The sequence below is a fragment of the Culex pipiens genome, chromosome 2 (genome assembly GCF_016801865.2).
Source record: "Culex pipiens pallens isolate TS chromosome 2, TS_CPP_V2, whole genome shotgun sequence".
NCBI classification, from domain to species: Eukaryota; Metazoa; Arthropoda; class Insecta; order Diptera; family Culicidae; genus Culex; species Culex pipiens.
In genome coordinates, this window is record NC_068938.1 from 128796213 (window position 1) to 128816090 (window position 19878).

Here is a 19878-nt window from a genome sequence, read left to right on the forward strand (position 1 = left end):
GTCGAAAAATCCAGTTTTTATTTGCAAAAAATCGTATCTCAGAGTATCGAAAACATAACTTCACCATTTTTTGATATGTCATGTGAAATTTTCCGAGGAATCCGATAAAAATATTTTCAGACATAGGCTCTTTGGTCCCGAGACCTTCAAAACAGCATTTTAAGTTTTCATACGACCTTTTCAAATGTTAAGTTAGATTTTTGAAACTTCTTACTATTTTTTCCAAATAGCCAAACTAATCACCTTTCTTTTGCGTCTAGGACAGCTAAAATCGGATGAAATGGCGCGGAGATATGATTTTTCGAAAAAAGTGGTTTTTGCGAAAATCGACGAAAATTGCCATTTTTAGAACCACCCTAACACGGCGTAGGACACCCTAATGGCCAAACAAAAAAATACGGGTCTAATTATTTCGGCCAAGGATCCCCCAAAAAAAATTTGAGTCCGATCGGAGAACTTTTTTTCGAATCATGCTGTTTTCGTGGGGAATTGCTGTATATGAAAATTATTTCATTACACTACTTTTCTCAAGTTAATTTTATGCAAAATCGTCCAATCTTTCGAATGAAAATGGTTTCGTAACGATAAGTGGTTGCGAACACGGCCAAAATTCAAAATTAAGAGTATGTTTCCCAAAAATCCTTAAAATTACCCTTGAAAAATTATTTTTTTAAATGTTTATCAAAGTGCGATGTGATGTTTGGTAATGTATTTTTGGAGATATCATTTCTTAAAATAAGGGCATTTTTCGGAAAAATCCATTGTTCAAAACAAGTTTTAATTTAGAGGTGGCTAACGGCTGACATTTTCATTGGTTCGAAGGTTGTTTTTAAGGTTTTTTGGTGCGCTGAATCGAATGAGAACATTGCCGTAACGATTTGAGAACATGTGCATCTAGTGGGACGGTTTCAGCGAGAATTGCTCATTTTCTTGAAAAGACCCGGTTTTGTGAAAATTATTATTTAAAAAAATATCATTGCTACTGAACTGAAATTTAAGAGTATTTTTTTTGTGGTTTTGGAACATTTTTAGTATTTGAAAAAAAAATCTAATCACTTTCAAATGTATAAAAAAATCCCCATCATTTGATACCCATATTGTTATAAAGCAAATTTTGAGTATTTCATCGAAAATACATAGTATTGTAAAAAAAATCAGAAAAAATTTGAGCCGGATCGAAAAACTTTTTTTCGAATCATGCTATTTTCGTGAGGAATTTCTGTATATTTGATAATATGACATCAATAAATTTCCAATTTTCTTCCTCTTTTAGTAAGTTTCACACGTATCTTCGTCTCGTTTTTTTTTTAATATCAAAATTAAAATTATAAAATTTTAATTTTGTAATTTTTGTAAGGTTGACTGCTTTTTGATTACAGCTCAAACTTGTTAACAAATTTCAACAAACTGCAGGGTTGCACAAGTCCTTGTTTTGAAAAATTGCATGTATTGTGCAACTCTGTGTAAACAATCGTTACGTTGCTTTCATTGCATCTTGTCGGGCGCATTTATACTGACTTCTTTGCCATATTGTGTTAGCTACTGAGCTGTGAAAATGGGTTTTGGAAGCGCGCTTTTAGTTGAAGTTGTTATTTCGATTGAATCTTTTTGGTGATTAAAAATCAAACATTTTATTATTGATAGTCAAAGCTTTGTTCTTCAAACACCTTTTTGTAGTACTATGCTGATTGTTGGTTTTAAGTTTTGAATCGTCGGACCGCGAAATTATTATTTTTTAATGATGTAAAATTTGTAGAAAGAGCAAACACACCAGCATCACATCTTTTTGGAACAGTTCAGTAAGTAGCTCAATCGAGCAGTTCTGTTTTTCCGTCACTCGCAGCTGAACGTGCCTCATCAAACACAAACCAAAACCCTGCCCTGCTCTAAATTCCTTCCCAAACTGCGTGTCGTCGATAAATTTGAGGAAGTCGATAAGCCGAACGTGTTCAAAACTGTTATTCTCCAAATTGAAGGTTTCGAGCAAGGATGGAGCACTATAATATAACATTCGTTTTCGTAGTATTTTGCACTAGTTCCAGCGTTGGTGTTACAGAGCGAGCAACTCGTGGCAATGGGATATTTGGTTGGCTTACTGGTCATTGCCTTGGCGGGCTTGACCTCAGCGGTACTGTACGCACCCCGGCAGTCCCCGGTCGTGTATCCGCCTCCGCAGGGCAGTGCCATCCAGGAGTCGTACTTTGCGTTCCAGCTCAAGTCGTTCCGGCGATCGCTGAAGGAGTGCGCAGAATACTGGGAGATTCCGTGGTACCGGGTACAGAAGTTGATCGACAACAACTTCGAGCATGCTTCGAAGGATTTGCAGTGTTTGATCCGTTGTGCCGGGGTGAACTCCGGCTGGTGGGACGATCTGGACGGGTTGAGGTACACGGTCATCGAGAGTTACTTCCAGCCGGATGCGGATGATACTTGCTACGCGGATCGGACGAAGGAGTGCATTGATCAGCGACTATCAAGCTGCAAGACCGATTGCGCAAAGGCATACGAGTCGTTCATGTGCTACCTGCAGCAGTACGGAAGTTTGAAGTCCTCGGAGGAGTACATTCCGTTGACACGTCTGGAGGCGATCCAGGTCGCTGTGGACTGTATCAACATTTTACAAGTGTCCGACGATCTTTTGAACCAGATCAGCCAGGGTGAGATCCCTGATGTTCCCGAGGTGCACTGTCTGTACCGTTGTCAGTACCTGGGCGAGGGAGTCTACGACACCCAGTACCGATTCAACTTCAGTCGGCTGTACATCCGCCACTACGATACACCTTCGCCAGAATTCCTGGGCGATGAGATCTACAGCTGCGCCCAAAGTACGCTGGAAGCCAACTCCGATGAATGCACTGGAGTGTTCCGTGCCAGGGAGTGCTTCCCAGTGTCGGATCGCCCCAGCCGTACCGTAACGATCCTGACGACGGCCGCCGGAGTTGCGCTTGATCAGAAGAGATGCGAGCCTCCGATCTACCGCGAGCCGTACCTTCCGGAAATTCCCTTCATTCAAATAGATCCGGCAGGTCCTTTGGTAGAAAATGTACCGTACAAATAAATCAACCGTGATGCACTCAACTGGGTCGAATAAAAAACCAAATAAAACAACAACCGCTTGTTTGATATTCACTATTTATGCGATCATCGCACGCGCGCAACTTCGTTTGAAATTGTGATGCACCCGACGATTCCGCCTGTGCCGTGCGTTCCTGTACGTGTCAAAATAAATTTAAACCACGTCGCGCGACTGTTTTTAGACTTCCCAGAATGTTGTTAGCTGCAAAAGTTCACACATTCGCAGAGCTCTAAAATGGAACAAAACATACCAATGTATGCGCGCAAAAGAGAGACGAGGTTGCGCGGAGAAGACGCACGACGACGCCATCAGCGACGCCACTTGGGCCTCAGGCGATAGGCGTATCAAGTGGTGTGGACAGCTTGGACGAGAGTAGGGATGCCTGATGATCGTTTGAAATATAAAATTGCAAAAATATCAAAAACCTAATTTAGGAAAATTGTCTTGCTTTATTGTTCTATTATCCTCCCATTTGACAAAAATGGGCAAATTTTCTAATCTAATCTAATCTAATCTAATCAGACCCTAGCGCAGCCAATCTTTCGAAGGGATCCTGGAGAGTGCCTTAGGTTAGATGACGCCTAGCACTCTTCTTGTCATTTATTAACATTTGTAGTGCGCCATTGCACTAGAATGCATTGAAACATCACAAGCGTTAAAGCGGCCAGGCCTACTGCGTAAAGCCGTATCGCAGAGATGACTCGTAATTGGGTTGAGTTTGAGCACTGAGTGTTCGAACAACAACACAATTCTGAATCGACAGGGGAGGAAGAAGCGTGGGGACACACCACCATACGCTCCGAGATTTTTGGTTGTATTCGTTGGGAGCACCATGCTAAGAAGGTTTGGTACTCCGGGACCCTCTGGGATGGGACATTGTATTTCCACGAATGCCCTGGACACTATTTGCCGTGGTTATAGCGCCACAACTCGCTCTGACAAAAATGAGCAAATTTTCTTAAAATAAAAAACACCTTTTCTAATAGGATCTAATAATTATTTTGATTTAAAAAAATGGAATTTTGAGTTATGCTTTAAGCTCAGTGGTATGGATCGCAACATTGAGTGGACAATGAATTTCTGAAAAATGGCACCGTTCTGGAGCTTTGGTGTCTTCAGAAGAGTAGTTGCAAATGGGAAGGGGCAACTTTTGGCCTAGTTCTAAATCAAAGAAATTGTAGTAAAAAAAAAATGTTTTTAATTTTTGGCACAAGCAGTTGATGGCTCAAGCTTTCGAATGACTTTTGAATGAAAATTAAATTGATTAAAAATTTGATTAAGCAAAAGTCACAAACTACCATAACAATATAGTTATTGACATACTCTCTTCGAAAAAGTTGTAGAGCACCTTCCAGAGCATCCAAATATGAATCCGGTTTTGATATAGCGTGAAACGTGAATTTTTGTAATATCAAAATCCAAAAAAATGGGTTTCCCATTGCTTTGAATTGCTTTGCGCAAAGTGGGGACTTAACCAATCGTTCCCAAACTTTAAGGAGTTGTTTAGGACCCCAAAAGGAACTGAAATTTTTGAAATTAAATATGTCTTTATTGAACTTTCTTATAATAATTACATTTCATTTACATTCTAAGTGGTATGGCTACATGCTCTTCATCTTTGTTATATTTTTCGTTTTCTTATTAACTGTTCACATTCATTTATTTACTTCAAATTGTTTTACATTTTTGCATTAAATCGAATACATTTGGGTAAAAAAGAAAAAAAAATCGCTTTAACAACTAATCCTAACTTAAAACTAAAAAAGTAAATTCATTGAAATATTCAAAATCATTAGAACGAGTAAACTACGAACTGTATTTTAAGATAAATCCTCCAAGCGTTCTTACTTGTTCCGCACGAGTTTTGCAACCACGCAGTGTTGTTGTCATCTCGATGAAAATGTTCAGAAGTTCTTGTGGTGAAAACAGGTCACTACTGCCTTCATCCGTTGATGCTGGTTGGTTTTCCTTCGGTTGCTGACTGAAACCAGGAGGTGTTGTATTCTCTGCAACTTTTTGCCGCTGATTCAACGGCAATGGCTGCAGATTTGGAACCACTCGAACAGATCCCGCTCCAGGTGACGCCAAAGCAGGAAAATCCACGTCCGTGAAAGTTGGTGGTGTTTTGCGACGATTTGGTTGGTCGCCGCCGCAATTGAAGCATTTCGCTTCGATGTTCTCGTTGATTGTTTCGCAAGCTTGAGTTTTGTGCTCACCTCCGCAGGTTGCACAACGACTCTTGATGAAACAGTTCCTTCCACCATGTCCAAACTGCAAACAGTTCGAACACTGTGTCACGTCACGGTGCACTGGACGATAACGTTCCCAAGTCACGATGATGTTGAAAATTGCCCGAACTGCTTTCAGCTCAGACGGCGTTGTCGATCCTTTCTCGAGATGAACCAGGTACAGTTGATCACGATACTTGATGTCCTTGTTGTGTCTCGTCATCTTGAAGACTTCGATCACGTTCAACTTAAGAGTTTTGAGCTCTTCTTTCAGCACACTCACATCCATGTCGTACAGGCCACGGAGGACCTGTTTCATGGGGCGTTTACCTGGATCGTCATGGCTGTAGTATTCAATCTTGGTGTTGTTCAGGAAATCCCGAACGTAGTTGTAATCCTTTTTGGAAGGTAGCAGAATTTTGAGACCATCAGCACACAAGCGAATGGAAGCTCGTAAAGCACTAGATTTGATAAACCCGGTCAGCCACTTTCGCACCGAATCCGATGACGATGTTTTCACAAAAATGGGTGGCAACTTTTCCCGTCGTTCAAATTCTTCCTTCTCGCTCACGTCCACAGGGAGGGTAGCGAACTGGTTTCCAGACAATTTTTGAGCGTCCTTGCTCAAACTGCCTGGCTTTGCAGGTAGCGCTTCGGCATTCTTTAGTTTCTTCAAATCTGCCGATCCTGCTGGTTCCTGGCTCTTTTTCTTGCCCTAAGGCATTTTGCACTTTTTAAGCACTTTTTTGGTTTGTGAGGGACGCACGTCTGACTCGCTTCTCTGCTGATCGCAGACTCAAAAGGAACTGAAAAGTTGCTGTGCTCACTAAATTTGAACAACTTTATTTTTTTTCCATACAACCATATTACACTCTAATGGGTCATTCTCCGCCAATTCACACAGCAGTTGCCTCGACCCCTCTTCGATTTGCCTGAAACTTTGTCCTAAGGGGTTACTTTTGTCCCTGATTACGAATCCGAGGTCCGTTTTTTGATATCTCGTGACGGAGGTGCGGTACGACCCCGTCCATTTTTGAACAAACAAACAAACAAACATATTCGGAACAGTTTACAGATCGGCCAATGTTCAACAAATCATAGAAAACCGATAATTGAACATAATGATTTGCTTTTACCTTCATGTGAAAGCTTACCTTGCGATCTTTCGATTGATGTATAGACCTGCTGTACTTTTTTCGTTTTATATCATTTTTTAAAGAAAAACATTATTGACCCTTGAAATCCACAAATTCGGAACACTTTTTTCTTACGATGTAAACAAACTTTTTTTTTCTCTCCAGGAGTACATATTTTTTACAAAATAATGACTTCACACTCTGAAACCAATAATACTCATGCTTAGTAATGTTTTTATGAATGATCTGATAACTTTTTTGTGAAAATATCAGTTAAATTCAGGTGTTCCACAATTGTGGAAGGCACAATAACATCCGACAATCATGGAACAGGCAATTTGGAGGCAGTGTTTTGCTGCACTGGATAAAATAGTCTTGAAATGAAGTTTTTTGTTCGAAAAGTACTACTTTTACTAGTGAAATAGCAAGAGAATGTCCAAATAAAGGTCCTAAAAATAGTACGGACGACAGAAAAGATGAATTTGGCATTCTATTGCGAAATTATCACAAAAGTGTTCCGAATATGTGGGATGACTGTATTTAAAATTACGTTTTTTTCTTACATTGCAGGATTATTTTTTAAAGTGTAAGAATGTTCTGCAGAGTTGTAGAGCAGACATTTACAAAAAAGTTTGATATATAAGCATAAGAGAATTGCTGATAACCACGATTTTCCACGCTCCATACAAAAAAGATTTTATTTGTATGGACATTGTCCACGATGGAGAGGGGAGGGGGGGATTTGAGATTTCCAAAAAAGTGTCCACGTGGTTTGTGGATGGTCCCTTTTGAAAAAAGTTACTTTCTACGTTCTTAATTTTGTCATTCGTGTCTATCGCGGGTGAGTCACCCGGGGTGACGATGAACGGCCATGATCAACACAACCAACTTTTCAAAACTTTTTTTCGTAAAATCGCGATAACTCGTGAGGGTTACAAGCAAACCCCTAATGTTTACATATCAAAATTTCTGTAATTGTCTGCTCAACAACTTTGTAGAACATTGTTACACTCTAAAAAATAGCCCTGAAATGTTGCAAAAAAACACGAAATTTTAAAAATGAAAAAAATGACCCTTCTGGGATTATGTAGATGCGCATTACATTGAATTTTCCTGGGTCTGGGAAAATTTGCTCGATTTCGTTTGAGTTGGTAGAGAATTACCCATATTACCCGTGAAATTATCAGAAACAATGTTTTCATTTTCAAACCAATAATAAGGACTAAACCAGATTTCCAAGTCTACAAAAAAAAATAACAGTAACAGCAACATCGTAGAGTAAAACAGTGACAAACATCAAATGGATGAACTGTGACAGACAGGTCTTGACTTTTTTATTTTCTTTCTCTATCTCTGCAAACATGAGCAGTATGCACGTTGGATGACTATATTATATTTTTCAATGTTTGTTTTATGAATAGATTTTCAAAATTGCATTTTTTGAATACGTGTTAAAACTTAGGTTTTTTTTTATTTCACTGGACATCCCTAAACAATATTCTCAAACTTGTACTCTATTGTCACATAGTGCGGAGAGCAATGATGGCGAATCTCTTTTAGAATAATTTTAAAGAAAGAACACTAATGAAGCTAGACAGTCTGCTTAGCTGTGTGGTCTACCACGTCATGCGATTTTGCATCATGTACAATTACTGCTAATGACAATTAAATGTGAAAGCACTTGTGAGTTATTTGCACCAACAACATATTTTATTTTGTTTCACCTTTTATGTTGTTTGTATCAACATGTCGACTTTCTAAAGACTACAAATTGGATCCAATAAATATTCGATGCTCGCGGGTCTCGTGGCGCAGGGGTAGCGGCTTCGGCTGCCGATCCCGATGATGCTATGAGACGCGGGTTCGATTCCCGCCTTATCCACTGAGCTTCTATCGGATGGTGAAGTAAAACGTCGGTCCCGGTTTCTCCTGTCTCGTCAGAGGCGCTGGAGCAGAAATCCCACGTTAGAGGAAGGCCATGCCCCGGGGGGCGTAGTGCCAATAGTTTCGTTTTCGTTAAATATTCGACTCTCTTATCACTGCATCCAATCTCTTTCTTGTTCAAACTGCATCCAATGCATCGATCACACCCACTTGTCCAATGTTCTGCGTTCGGTCTTGTTTGCTTGTCGCTGCGTGAGTTATGGAACTTTTTTTTTTTTAATTCTTGTTTTTTTTGTCATTTGTTCTTTTGCAGATATCTTCACATGCTGCTCAGATGTTGATGGTTCATGCAAAGTGGCCTGCGAAAGCGTAAGTATACGATGATTTTCACGTTTATGTTGTTTTGGTTCTCACTCGCTGGCCCAGCACCGTTGTCGTATATCGATCGTCACACTGTCACATTTTATGGACTCGCAAGTGGCGGGAATATGGCCACTTTTTGCTTTTGCTTCAAGAATAAACATGGTCGTAAAGCAGAAATCTGCTGTGCGAATTAGATCGATGTGATGATGGGGAAATTAGATTCACCATGTAGAAATAATTACATCAAATTAAAATTAGAACATATGATTAAATATAAATTGAAACATTTTTTAAGCACATCTTCTTATGACTAATGTCTATTGCTTCATCAACCCCCATCTCCGAGAATAATTCCACTAAACAGAGCACCTCAAGTTATTTATACTAATTTGCTGTTAAATAGTTTACCCACGAAACGTTTCGTGCCCCAACTCGGCGAGGAGTTTCGTGTGATAAATGTGGCGTTAAATCGGTGCCTAATTCGTGACATCCGCCACATGTCGTCCGCGCTGATGCTACAGTAGCATAGTTGTTGCTGATATCGAAAATATGCCTAGAGTGCCTAGCCGTGGTTAAATTAATTGCGGAAAATTAATTCGATCATGATGACTTAACTCGATACTGTTTTTTTTTGCGGCCCAGGGCGGATGCACACGCGACACCACCAGCCATGTGAGCTGCGTGGCAAAAGCGAAAAGGTCGCTGATCTGGGTTGGAAGCGTTTGCCACCCGATGAAATGTCATAATATGCCATTAATTGGAGCGAGTTTTGGGGTGGTCCCAAAGTTTTTATGGAATAAGAAAAAGGGTAGCACATTTCATATGGTCAGATTTTAATGAATTTATACTCAACTTATAACAAATCAATGAAAAAAAAAAAAAAAAAAAAAGTATATGACATTGTATGATGGCAGGATCAATTTGGCTGAAATTTGGGTTGCACTTCATAGGTGCGTAATTCGTAATTCTTTCAGTAAATTTTAAAATATTGCCATGTGACCGTCGTCTTTTGCTATTATATTTTTGATTTTTCTCCTTCAATCAGAAATATAATTTATATAAGTTTTTTTTTTCATTTCGGCACATCACTCAAATTATCATTCTCTGATCAAACTCCAAATTTATTGGGTTGTTAAAACTATCAACATGGAAATTAACAAAAAATTTAATCGTATTTTTTCGATTTTGTTATTTTATATTTGAAATAGAAAATTTAAGAGCGAGCTCTGTTTTTGCACATTTTTTTTTGGATTTATTATTGTGATTAAATTTTGAAAAAGAACTGCTTATAGACTTGGTTTGCTTATTAATAGCTCATGAGATATTGAATTTATAAGATTGAAGTTGCAGAATTCATCTACCTCGTGTACCTTAGTTTTAAAGTTCACATTGTTAAGAAGCATTCAAACAAACCCCAGGTTTTTAATTTCACTGTTATTTCTGTATCACAAAAACTCGTCGTATAAAGTTACCAATAAGAAAAAAAATTCCTTTAATTTCATAAAATGTTTAATTTTGTAACTTGATTTAAAGTTTTTTTTTATTTCCCTTCAAAATTGGTCTGAAAAATGGGGGGGCAAAAAAATATTTTTCAAAAAACTTCAAAATTTCCATGAAAATAGAAGTCTAATCAACTGAAAACAATCTAAAATGCATTTTTCTGCATTGATAAGGCCGATGCAAATATTTAAAAAAGTTTTTGTCCCTCGGCCCTGGCCGAGGTCAAGGGGGGGGCAAAAAATTAAAAAAATATAAAAATTTAAATAACAAGCCATAGTCTTCACATTTTATTGAAAAAAGTGTTTTAAAATGCATTTTACACTAGTTCAGTTGTTTTGCAATCATTAGTTTTCAAAAAATCTAAGATCTGACAAAAACAAAAATTGTATCGAAAAAAAAGATTTTGCATCGAAAATTTTCAAAAAATCTTAAGATTTTTTAATAAACCCAAACATGCTAAAAATGATTTTAAACGCAGGAGAATGTATTTTAATTTGATTTCAGTTGATTGCACTTGAATTTTCATTGAAATTTTGAAGTTTATTGTAAAAATATTTTTTTTGCCCCCTGATTTTTCGGGCCAATTTTGAAGGGGGGGGTGACAAAAACTTTTAAAAATATTTGTACCAGCCTAATCATATTTAGCATGTTTGGGCTTGTTTAAAAATGTTTTGAATTTTTTATGAAATTCCAATGACAGCACAACAAAAAATTTATTTTTCGCAAAAAATAAAATTTTCGTGAATACTTAGATATTTTGGAAACTAATGATGGCAAAACAACTGGACAGGTGTATAGTGCATTTTAAAACACTTTTTTCATCTAAATATTGCAACCATGGCTCGTAATTTCAGTTTTTATACTTTTTTATTTTTTTTGACCCCCCTCCTCCCCCCCACCCTCGACTTTGGTCAGAGTCGAGGGATATAAACTTCAAAAAATATTTGCAACGGCCTAATTTATAACAGCCAATTTTCCAATCAGAACAGGCAACACTACAACAGGCAATCAATGATGATTATTACCTGTAAGAATTATATTTTGTACAAAAAAGGATAACAATTAAAAATTGAACGCTGATATTTGTAAATTTTCCAGAAGTTCTTCGGAATTCAAGCGGAAGTATACATTTTCTCACCTTTTTGTTTGAAAATGCAGTGAATTATTTTTGTTAATTTAAAGATTTTCAAAATTAAAACAATTAAATGTACAGTTTTAATTGAATAAACTAGCTTTTCTAAAAATATCTCAAGGTCAACATTTTATAATTTCAAATTTAATAGGGAAAAATTCCCAAATCAAATTGGTTAAAATATGAATTGCTAACAGGAAATATCAGAAGTAGGAATGTACAGATTATTAGTTTTAAGATTGTAGGAAAAAAATAGTTCAATTCGTTTAAAAGTTTTTGAGAAATTTGCTGAAAACAATTTAACATAATCCATCTTCTCATAAATGAATCCGTACAAAAAAATCATTCAAAAAAAACTCTAAATATAAATTTTCAAAAACTGAGTTACGATCTCATAAAAAAAGCGTTTCATGTAAAAAACTTAAGTTAGATTTTTAAGGTAAATAACGCACAGGCAATCGGTAAAAATTGTTCTTAAAATGTTGCTAGTTATTTTTTTATTCAACATTATAATTTTTTTACTTCAATTTTATGATTTTATTCAATTTTATCTAAATCAAAAAACATATTTACTCAAACTGGTACAGTGCCATTTTTTTGATGATCTGAGAGCATTTTCCAACTTATTGTACGATAAGAACTATTAATGTATAACTTTTTAACAAGCTATTAATTGATTTGCACTCTTAAACCATTAAATTTTCTGTCATAAACAATTTTGATGCAAAATTTTAATAAGTACCATGATCATAAGAATTTCCAAAACATTTCAATTTACCTGGGAATTCCCGGAATTTTCTGAGAAATTCATGCAATAATTTCGGGGATTCTTGCTACTCAATTGGACGCTCTAGTTTTAAAGCGATAGCTTATGATATTTATTTTTGGCAATGAAAAAATCTTTAGGACGGAGATGCATGATAATTCCTCTTGTATTTTTTTGAGAAAAAGGTTGACTACACAAATATTATTAAAAAAATAAATATCGTTTCATATACATTTCACAACAATTCTCCAAAACTTTCTGTTCTATACACTCTAGTCAAACGTGTTAAAAATATGCACAATCTTACAGAGATGAAACGATAATTTATAACCAAAAGAGCGTGAAGGATTCTCCAAAACCCTCGAGCTGGTGTCTATTCGAATGAGTGACACAAGTTCACAGCAGCAGAGTTGGATAAAAGAAAGTGCATTTTTCCACCAACAACAAAGTATCAATACCAAAACATCGCCACCACACGATCAGAAGATGGGAATAAATCAAAAACACGAAATAGAGAAAAGAGAGGAAATCCAAAAATGCGTCATCCGCGTTTGAACGTTTCTAGGGAACTCACGATGGATTGTTCAATGTTTCGTTCTAATCGCTCATTCTTTGAAAGGAAGCAACAACAGTGTCAAAGCATGGTCTTGTTTAGTATTCAAATGCTGGTTCAAAGACGGAAGAGGTCGATGATTGAGTCGTTAGTCTTGGCTTGGCAAAGCAAAACGGAAGGCACAAGTCGTTAATTATTATCGGTTTCTGATGGTTCCAGAGTCATTTATCTTACTCAATTTGGAAGAGTTTGAATGTCACGAAGGCTTGTCCTTGTGTATTAATTAATGGATGGTTTATTAATGGATGATATGAAAATTGATTTTATCATTGTGTCAAAAAATCACGTGTTTATCAAATGAGACAATCGTCTGTCTTTCTGAAACGTTTGCCTTTCTCACTTTTTTCATTGTTGCAATATTGTCTTGCAAAAAACTTTGCCCAACAACACCTTAAAAATGTAACATTCAGCACAGAAACTTTATTCTAACTTTGATTGAATATGAAGCAATAAACCAAACATTTTGCGTATACATCAGGTTAAGTGCTACTGAGTATCAGTTACATCAACCTGCACATCAAACTATTTGTACAATTGTTTCTCAACCATACATTACTACGTAAAGTAAATCGATTTTCTAGAAAGTGTTCTGTTGCTTCAGCAGTTTCAATCCACAACTGGCAATGACCACATCGCACTAAAATGAAGCTCCTCATAGGTCTCATTTTTGCAATACTAAGTGTGGTCTCAGGCCAATCAAGTTCTAGCCCCAGTGGTCAAAACTCCTATAAATCGATATCGTCGAAGTTTGTCTCTTTGCGGGAAACCTCGAACCGCAGTCATCTCTGTTGGGCCATCAAAATTGCACCAACTGCCTTCGTAACCACGATGGATTGCCTCAAAGGTTACAACAAAACTCAACTTTTGATGACTTTTGGAGATATCCAACCGGAAGCAGCTGAGCAAAAGCGTTTGAAGAACAAGCTCAACGTTTTGGTGAAGAATTGCCGTCATCAGATAGAAAATGTGGCCCTGCTCGTCGAGAACAAACAATCAGTTCTATTTAAAACCGTTCAAAACTATTTAGCATCGTACAGTTTGCTTGGCTCGGTGGAAAAGTGCAGCGAATGCAGCATTTTGAAAATTCAACGTCGCTTCAACTGTCCGGTGAAAAACGTGGCCGTTGTTTTCAACAATTGCACGAATCATGTGGAATCCGTAAGAATGGCGTTGATTTTTTAAATAACACATCGTTTTGAATAAAAACAAGTTTAATTTCAGAACAAAACGGTGCAAAAATCACCCATCATGACTAAACATCAGTTCGACAAATTAAAAGAGCAGCTGAAACAGGGGTTACAAAGGCATTTTGAGGAGTCGAGGTATCAACGGCAGATCAAACAACAACTTTTTAGGAACTAAAAAATAAAATATTTTATTCTATGTGGAAATATTGTCTCTTATTCAATCTTAAGTAAATTTCAATAAATGTTTTCAAGCTTATTATGGCCTATCTACAATAATTTTGCTTAAAAAATTGCACGTGGCGTTGACATTTCAATCCTTGGAAATGAATCTGATAATCTGTAATGGAAAAGTAAGAAAATACGGCGTTCTTAACTCGATTTGGGCCAAAATCGACGTGCGACAAGTTAGCACGACATCGACGACTTGTATCTCATATCTGATATCCAGCTTCAAAAAAGTGTGTAAATAACTCTAAAGTGCTCACAACTTTTGATAGGGATGTCAGATCTTCGATGTCTTAGGCTCATTGGAAAGGTACCTTTCTAAAAATATATAACAATACAAGTTTTCTTACACAACCACCCTGACGTAGCCTTCCTTTTTACGCAATTTTTAACAATCTTTCGATCTTTAGGCAAAATCGTTTATTAGCATAACTTTAGAAGTACTTTTATAAACTTCTATTTCTAACTTTTAACTATTTCGGTTCACGGACTTACAGACATACACACGCATAGACATTTGTTCAGAATTTGTTTCTGAATCGATAGGTTTACGTGGTATACCTTCCATCGGATGGGGAAGTAAAACGTCGGTCCCAGGTTGTTGGTCTCCCTTAGGCTCTTTTTTTTAATTTGCAAAAATGGCATTTTGGGCGCCCTGGGGCATCCTGAGGGGCGCTTTCGCTTTTTCAAGAAGGCGCAGCACAAATCGGCAACTTGGCAAATTTGCAAAATGCAAAGTTTCTCTTGGGCGCCAAATTGTTTAAGGAGGGCGACATTTTTTGTAAAGAACTTGTTAGTCGACGACTAACCTCGACTAACCTACAGCTCAGCCCTGGTTGGTTGTTGTTAGGCCGTTAAGTCATTCCAGGTGTGGGAGTCATCTCTCTGCTATCAGAAATTCCCCACGAAAACAGCATGATTCGAAAAAAAAAGTTCTCCAATCGGGCTCAAACAATGGCAATTTTTCGGACCACCCTAACACGACGTAAGTCACCCTAATAGCCAAACAAAAAAATACGGGTCAAATTATTTTGGCCAAAGAAATCCCAAAAAAAATTGAGCCCGATTGGAGAACTTTTATTTTAAATCATGCTGTTTTCATAGGGAATTGCTGTATAAAGACAAACAACACACCAAACCAAGACTGCTCCAGTGGAATCGTTGGTTGGACTCGCAATCCAAAGGTCGTCAGTTCGAACCCTGGAGTGGAAGGTTCTTAGGAGTAAAAAAAGGTTTGGGTGCTCTTCCCAATAAACCTTCAAAAACTCTAACTTCTGAAAACAAAAAAAACGTATTTTCATAAAAATAAAAAAAAAGTCTTATAATCACTGCTATTTCCCGTTACTAAACTATAAAAAATCGTGAGCAGGGAAGGTATTTGCCGATGGGCCTCCAAAAAGCTTTTTAAATTTATTTTCTTCCAGTTAAGGAATTTACTATAATCATGTATGGAGCACTTGTAGATATTTTACTAATGAACAATTTTGTAGAACATTGTTTTGTTCTAAACTGAATGCTGTTGACATTAGAGCGTAAACAAAAATCCCCTCACCATCGCGAGTGAGGGACGCCGATGGTGGCATTTTTAGACATTGTTTACGCTCTAGTGTCAACAGCATTCAGTTTAGAACAAAACAATGTTCTACAAAATTGTTCGTTTGTACAAAATCTACAATTGCTTCACACATCATTATAGTGAATTCTGTAACTGGAAGGTAATAAATCAAACGAGGGCTTCGCGATGGTTTTTTGCCATTTGCCTACCCTGATCGTGAGACATGTCATTTCATGGAAATTTAAATTAACTTTTCGAATCTGGTTGTACCCAAAAAAGTGTTTTTCATAAATGAAAAATATAAAAGTAAATTAACAAAAAAACACAACACCATAATATTTTTTTTTTATTTTTGTAATTTTGCAGGGTAACTTTTTTGCAAATTGAATATCAGACAAAAACAAAACATATTTGTGCAAACATGAAGGTTTTGCGTTTATTTTTTATTATTTATCAAAATTTTACGTTGACAATTTTTGACCAGTCTTTCGAAGTTTTAATCCCTAAAAATTAATTTTGTGCCGTAAACTGGGGTCAATCGGGACACATGGGGCGAATTGGGACAGCAGTTTTAACCATGTTGGAGCACAATATTTTGTTTTTTTCTGGTTGGTTTCGGTTAGAACAGACTCAGGCCAACAAAATGTGTACATCCATTTCCAAGTATAAAAGCTTTAAGTGCTCTAAAAATTGCTGTCCCTATTCAGACTGTAGTCACCCAGATTCACCCCTGATTACGGTGCTTTAAAAAACAAAATTCGGGAGGTTCAGCATAAGAATGACCCTTTGGAAATTTGGAAGGTCCTCGTACATTGCCTGTTTTATGTGATTTAAAATATGAAAAAAAATCTCGATTTTGGACTGTTAAATAACGGAAAATAGCAGCTTTTCAAAATATTCTTTCACTGTGTTTAATTTGAATCGGGCACCCGATTGTATAGCGTGAAACGTGGATATTTAAAATAAAAAATGGGTTTTCCCGTACAAAATTTCCATACAAAATTGAAATAATTTGCGCAAAGCGGGGACTTGACCAATCGTTTCCAAACTTTGAAAATTTGTTTAGAACCTCAAAAGGCACTGAAACATAGTTGTGTTCACTAAATTTGAACAATCTTTTTTTACCATGCAACCATATTACACCAAAATACCTCACCTTCCCCTATCAGTAAATTATTATTCAATCTAACAATAAATTCCAAATTTTCTCCCCCAGCTCTCCCTGGTCAAACTGGGCGCCGATTCCAACGCCAAAGGCTGGAAGCTGCACGACCTCCGGAGTAACTGCGCCCCCACGTTGACTCCTTTCTGGGACTGCATCAACACCACGCTTGGTTCCGTCCAACGGGGCATCAACTGGCCCGGTCGTCTGTGCTGCTCCCTCGGAATGTCCCCCAGGTGCCAGAACGCATGTGCCATCGCGGCGAACCAGACCGAACTGGCCATCGGTTGTCGGCACAGCGACGAACAGCGACTGTACGGGTGCGTCCAGCGCCAGGAAGTCGGCGACAGTTGCTGTGCGACGGCCAGGACGTCGGAGTGTCTGCAGGCTTGCAAGGATATATTTCGGACGAATCAAACGCCGAATCGGCAGCAGCGGGACCTGTTGCAGAGCACGTGCAGCAACAATAATTCCAACATTTTGCTGTGTATCAAGGAGTACATTGAAGTTACGGAGAATACCAACTTGAAGCACTGTAAGTAGATTCCGTAGTTTGGTTTTAAAATAGCTGAAATCGTTTAAACATTTCTCGCTCCAGATCTTCCTTGCTGCGACCACACCCCAAACACCGAGTGCCGAAAGGCGTGTCGCGACACGCTCCAGGACGGTAGCTTCACCGAGGAGGAAACCCTCGACATCCTCCAAAACTCCGGCTGTGGCGTTCCGCTGCCGCACGATCCACTGTGGAAGTGTTTTTTCTCTTCCGGCAAGAAGCGGGTGGCGCCGGTTAATTCGAATGAAATTTCTCGGATTAATCAGGTTGGGATGGACTCGGCCAAGCTGCACTGCTGTCTGAAGGCCAATTCGACGCGGTGTCGACGGTTCTGCATTGCGACGTACTCGAACGAGTGGACTACTAATTTGGCGGAGTTTGAGTTTAGCTGCCTGTTTACGAACGAGGAGTACGGCTTGAAGCAGTGCGTTGATGAAGGTATGTTGTGGTCAGGATGGGGTTGAAATATCTTCGGCATATGGCGAGTTTGTTGCTCGATTAAAGCTCCAAAATAACTGTTTAGGCCATAAACTTACCAGCAACAGCTACGCACAAATTTATGCCATTTCAAATCTAATGCACTTTTGATCAAAATTTCCATTTTGCTCATCAATTTTATTGCACACAAGATTAGAGTTCAACCGCCGAAACTCGCCATGACCATCTTTTCACTTGCGCTAACGTTTTCACAACGCTTAAGATATAGAATTGTTTCTAACTTCTGGCAATATATTATCTTGCACATGCTTTAACTTTCCACGTGTAAAGTAATTCCGAAACATGTAATTAATTAGCAAGCGCTATAAAAAAACAAACGCCCTGGGTCACTGGACTTTTTACCTATTCTCGTCGAAGGCTGACCGGTGAGAAGCGAAAACAAATAAAGAACAAAGGCCGGCCACCAACACCACTAGCACAACATGTCAATTAGAGCCAGTGATGCCAGGAGACTTTCAATGGAAGTATTACTTTTTAACTAAAAGTTGTGTACAAATGATACGAACTGGCTGCACTTGAATTCTCGTCTGACCAAAATAGACCTTGGAAATATTTTTGTAAATGCTTGTAAAAGGAACAGGAATAACTTTTGGTAAAAGTCAATTCAAACAGAAATATTCAGAAAAAGCTACTCTACTGTTTGGTGTACCTGAATTTTAGAAAATTTCAAGGAACACCACGGATAATCGAGCATCCCGGAGACATCAATCCGGACCATAACATAAAGATCCATAACAAGAAGTACGATGAACAGTCACGAAAAAATGTGTTTCTGACATAATTTAAGCTTTTAACCAAATCTTCGGTCCAGTTCCATGTCCTCGGGTATGCTGGATATAAATGAGACTTCTACAAAACTAATGAATCCTGCATATTTTCGTTTCGTTCACAGTCGACGAACCTTGCGAGCTGGGCTGTGACGGCCTGTCCTACTGCAGCAACTTCAACAACCGCCCAACGGAGCTGTTCCGAAGCTGCCGTTCCCAGTCGGACAACGCGGCCCGAAGCGACGTGGAGCAGTGGCGCGAACAACAACTCGTAAATCTGCCCGGAGTCAACCTCCCAATCCGGAACATCAGCGAGTGCTCCATCGAAACCTGGAAGTCGATAGCCTGCCTGCTCCAGGTTAAACCGTGCACCCGGAACTTTCACACGAACCAAATCTGCCGGGACGATTGCTACGAAGTCCTCGGGAACTGTGTCGACTGGAACCGAATGGTTCCGAAGCAGTCCGTAGCCTCGCTCTGTCAGCTGTTCTCCCCGGAGGACTCCAGCGAAGCGGAATGTGTTTCGTTGAAGCGGTTCCTCGTACCGAGCGACATTCCACACCGGAATTCCGACTTGGCTCTGGTGTCGCCTTGCAGAGGCAATCCCTGCGGTTCAAACCAGATTTGTGTCGTTAAACGCGATGGAACCATCGGCTACACCTGCGTCAACGGTTGCCCTTTGGGGGAAGCCGCAGCGTACCTGGTTCCGGAAGGAACCTTCGTCCGGATTCCAGTATCCGTAACCCTGAAAGGATGTCTAAAGGTCTGTCGATGTGGCCCAAACGGTCGTATCGAAAAGTGCCAACCCCTGCCCTGTATCAGCTACGACTCCTGCGTCCTCGCTGGCAAGCGCTTCCAGCATCTTTCGTTCTTCTACGTGGAGTGCAACATCTGCAGTTGCTTCGCCGGGGAAATCACCTGCACGAAGAAGCAGTGCCGCGTGCCCGGAATAACCTTCAACCGGTCGTTCACCAGTCTTCCCTGCAACTGTCCGCTGCATTACGTGCCCGTTTGTGCGCGGAACGGGATGACCTACCCGTCGGCGTGTATCGCCAAGTGTTCTGGCATTCAAGATGGGGATATTGAGTTTGGGCCGTGCCGGGCGAGGGATCCTTGCGAGGGCGTGGACTGTGGCCCGCTGGCGCTGTGCATTCCGGACAGGAACATCTGTCTGTCCAGTATGCACAAACCGTGTCCCCAGCATCGGTGTGGTGAGTACCCAAGAGATCTTCA

General features: G+C 39.0%; 2 protein-coding genes across 3 annotated transcripts in view; both read left to right on the forward strand.

Annotated features, from left to right (window-relative positions):
- The window catches only part of LOC120420841 (reversion-inducing cysteine-rich protein with Kazal motifs), a 39891-nt gene that overhangs the window by 19036 nt on the left and 977 nt on the right, over positions 1 to 19878 (forward strand). For both annotated transcript variants that reach the window (XM_052707349.1, XM_039583959.2), the window contains 4 exons: positions 8638 to 8693; positions 16882 to 17362; positions 17426 to 17818; positions 18771 to 19856. In XM_052707349.1, the coding sequence (XP_052563309.1) occupies positions 8638 to 8693; positions 16882 to 17362; positions 17426 to 17818; positions 18771 to 19856 (2016 nt within the window). The remainder of the gene's footprint in view (positions 1 to 8637; positions 8694 to 16881; positions 17363 to 17425; positions 17819 to 18770; positions 19857 to 19878) is intronic.
- Positions 1827 to 3365, forward strand: LOC120420845 (uncharacterized). The gene has a single exon (XM_039583962.2). It carries the CDS (start codon positions 2075 to 2077, stop codon positions 3056 to 3058), a length of 984 nt encoding a protein of 327 aa, XP_039439896.1. The 5' UTR covers positions 1827 to 2074; the 3' UTR covers positions 3059 to 3365.

Coding starts and splice junctions, on each gene's coding strand:
- LOC120420845 (XM_039583962.2), top strand. CDS start 2,075: ATGGGATATTTGGTTGGCTTACTGGTCATTGCCTTGGCGGGCTTGACC.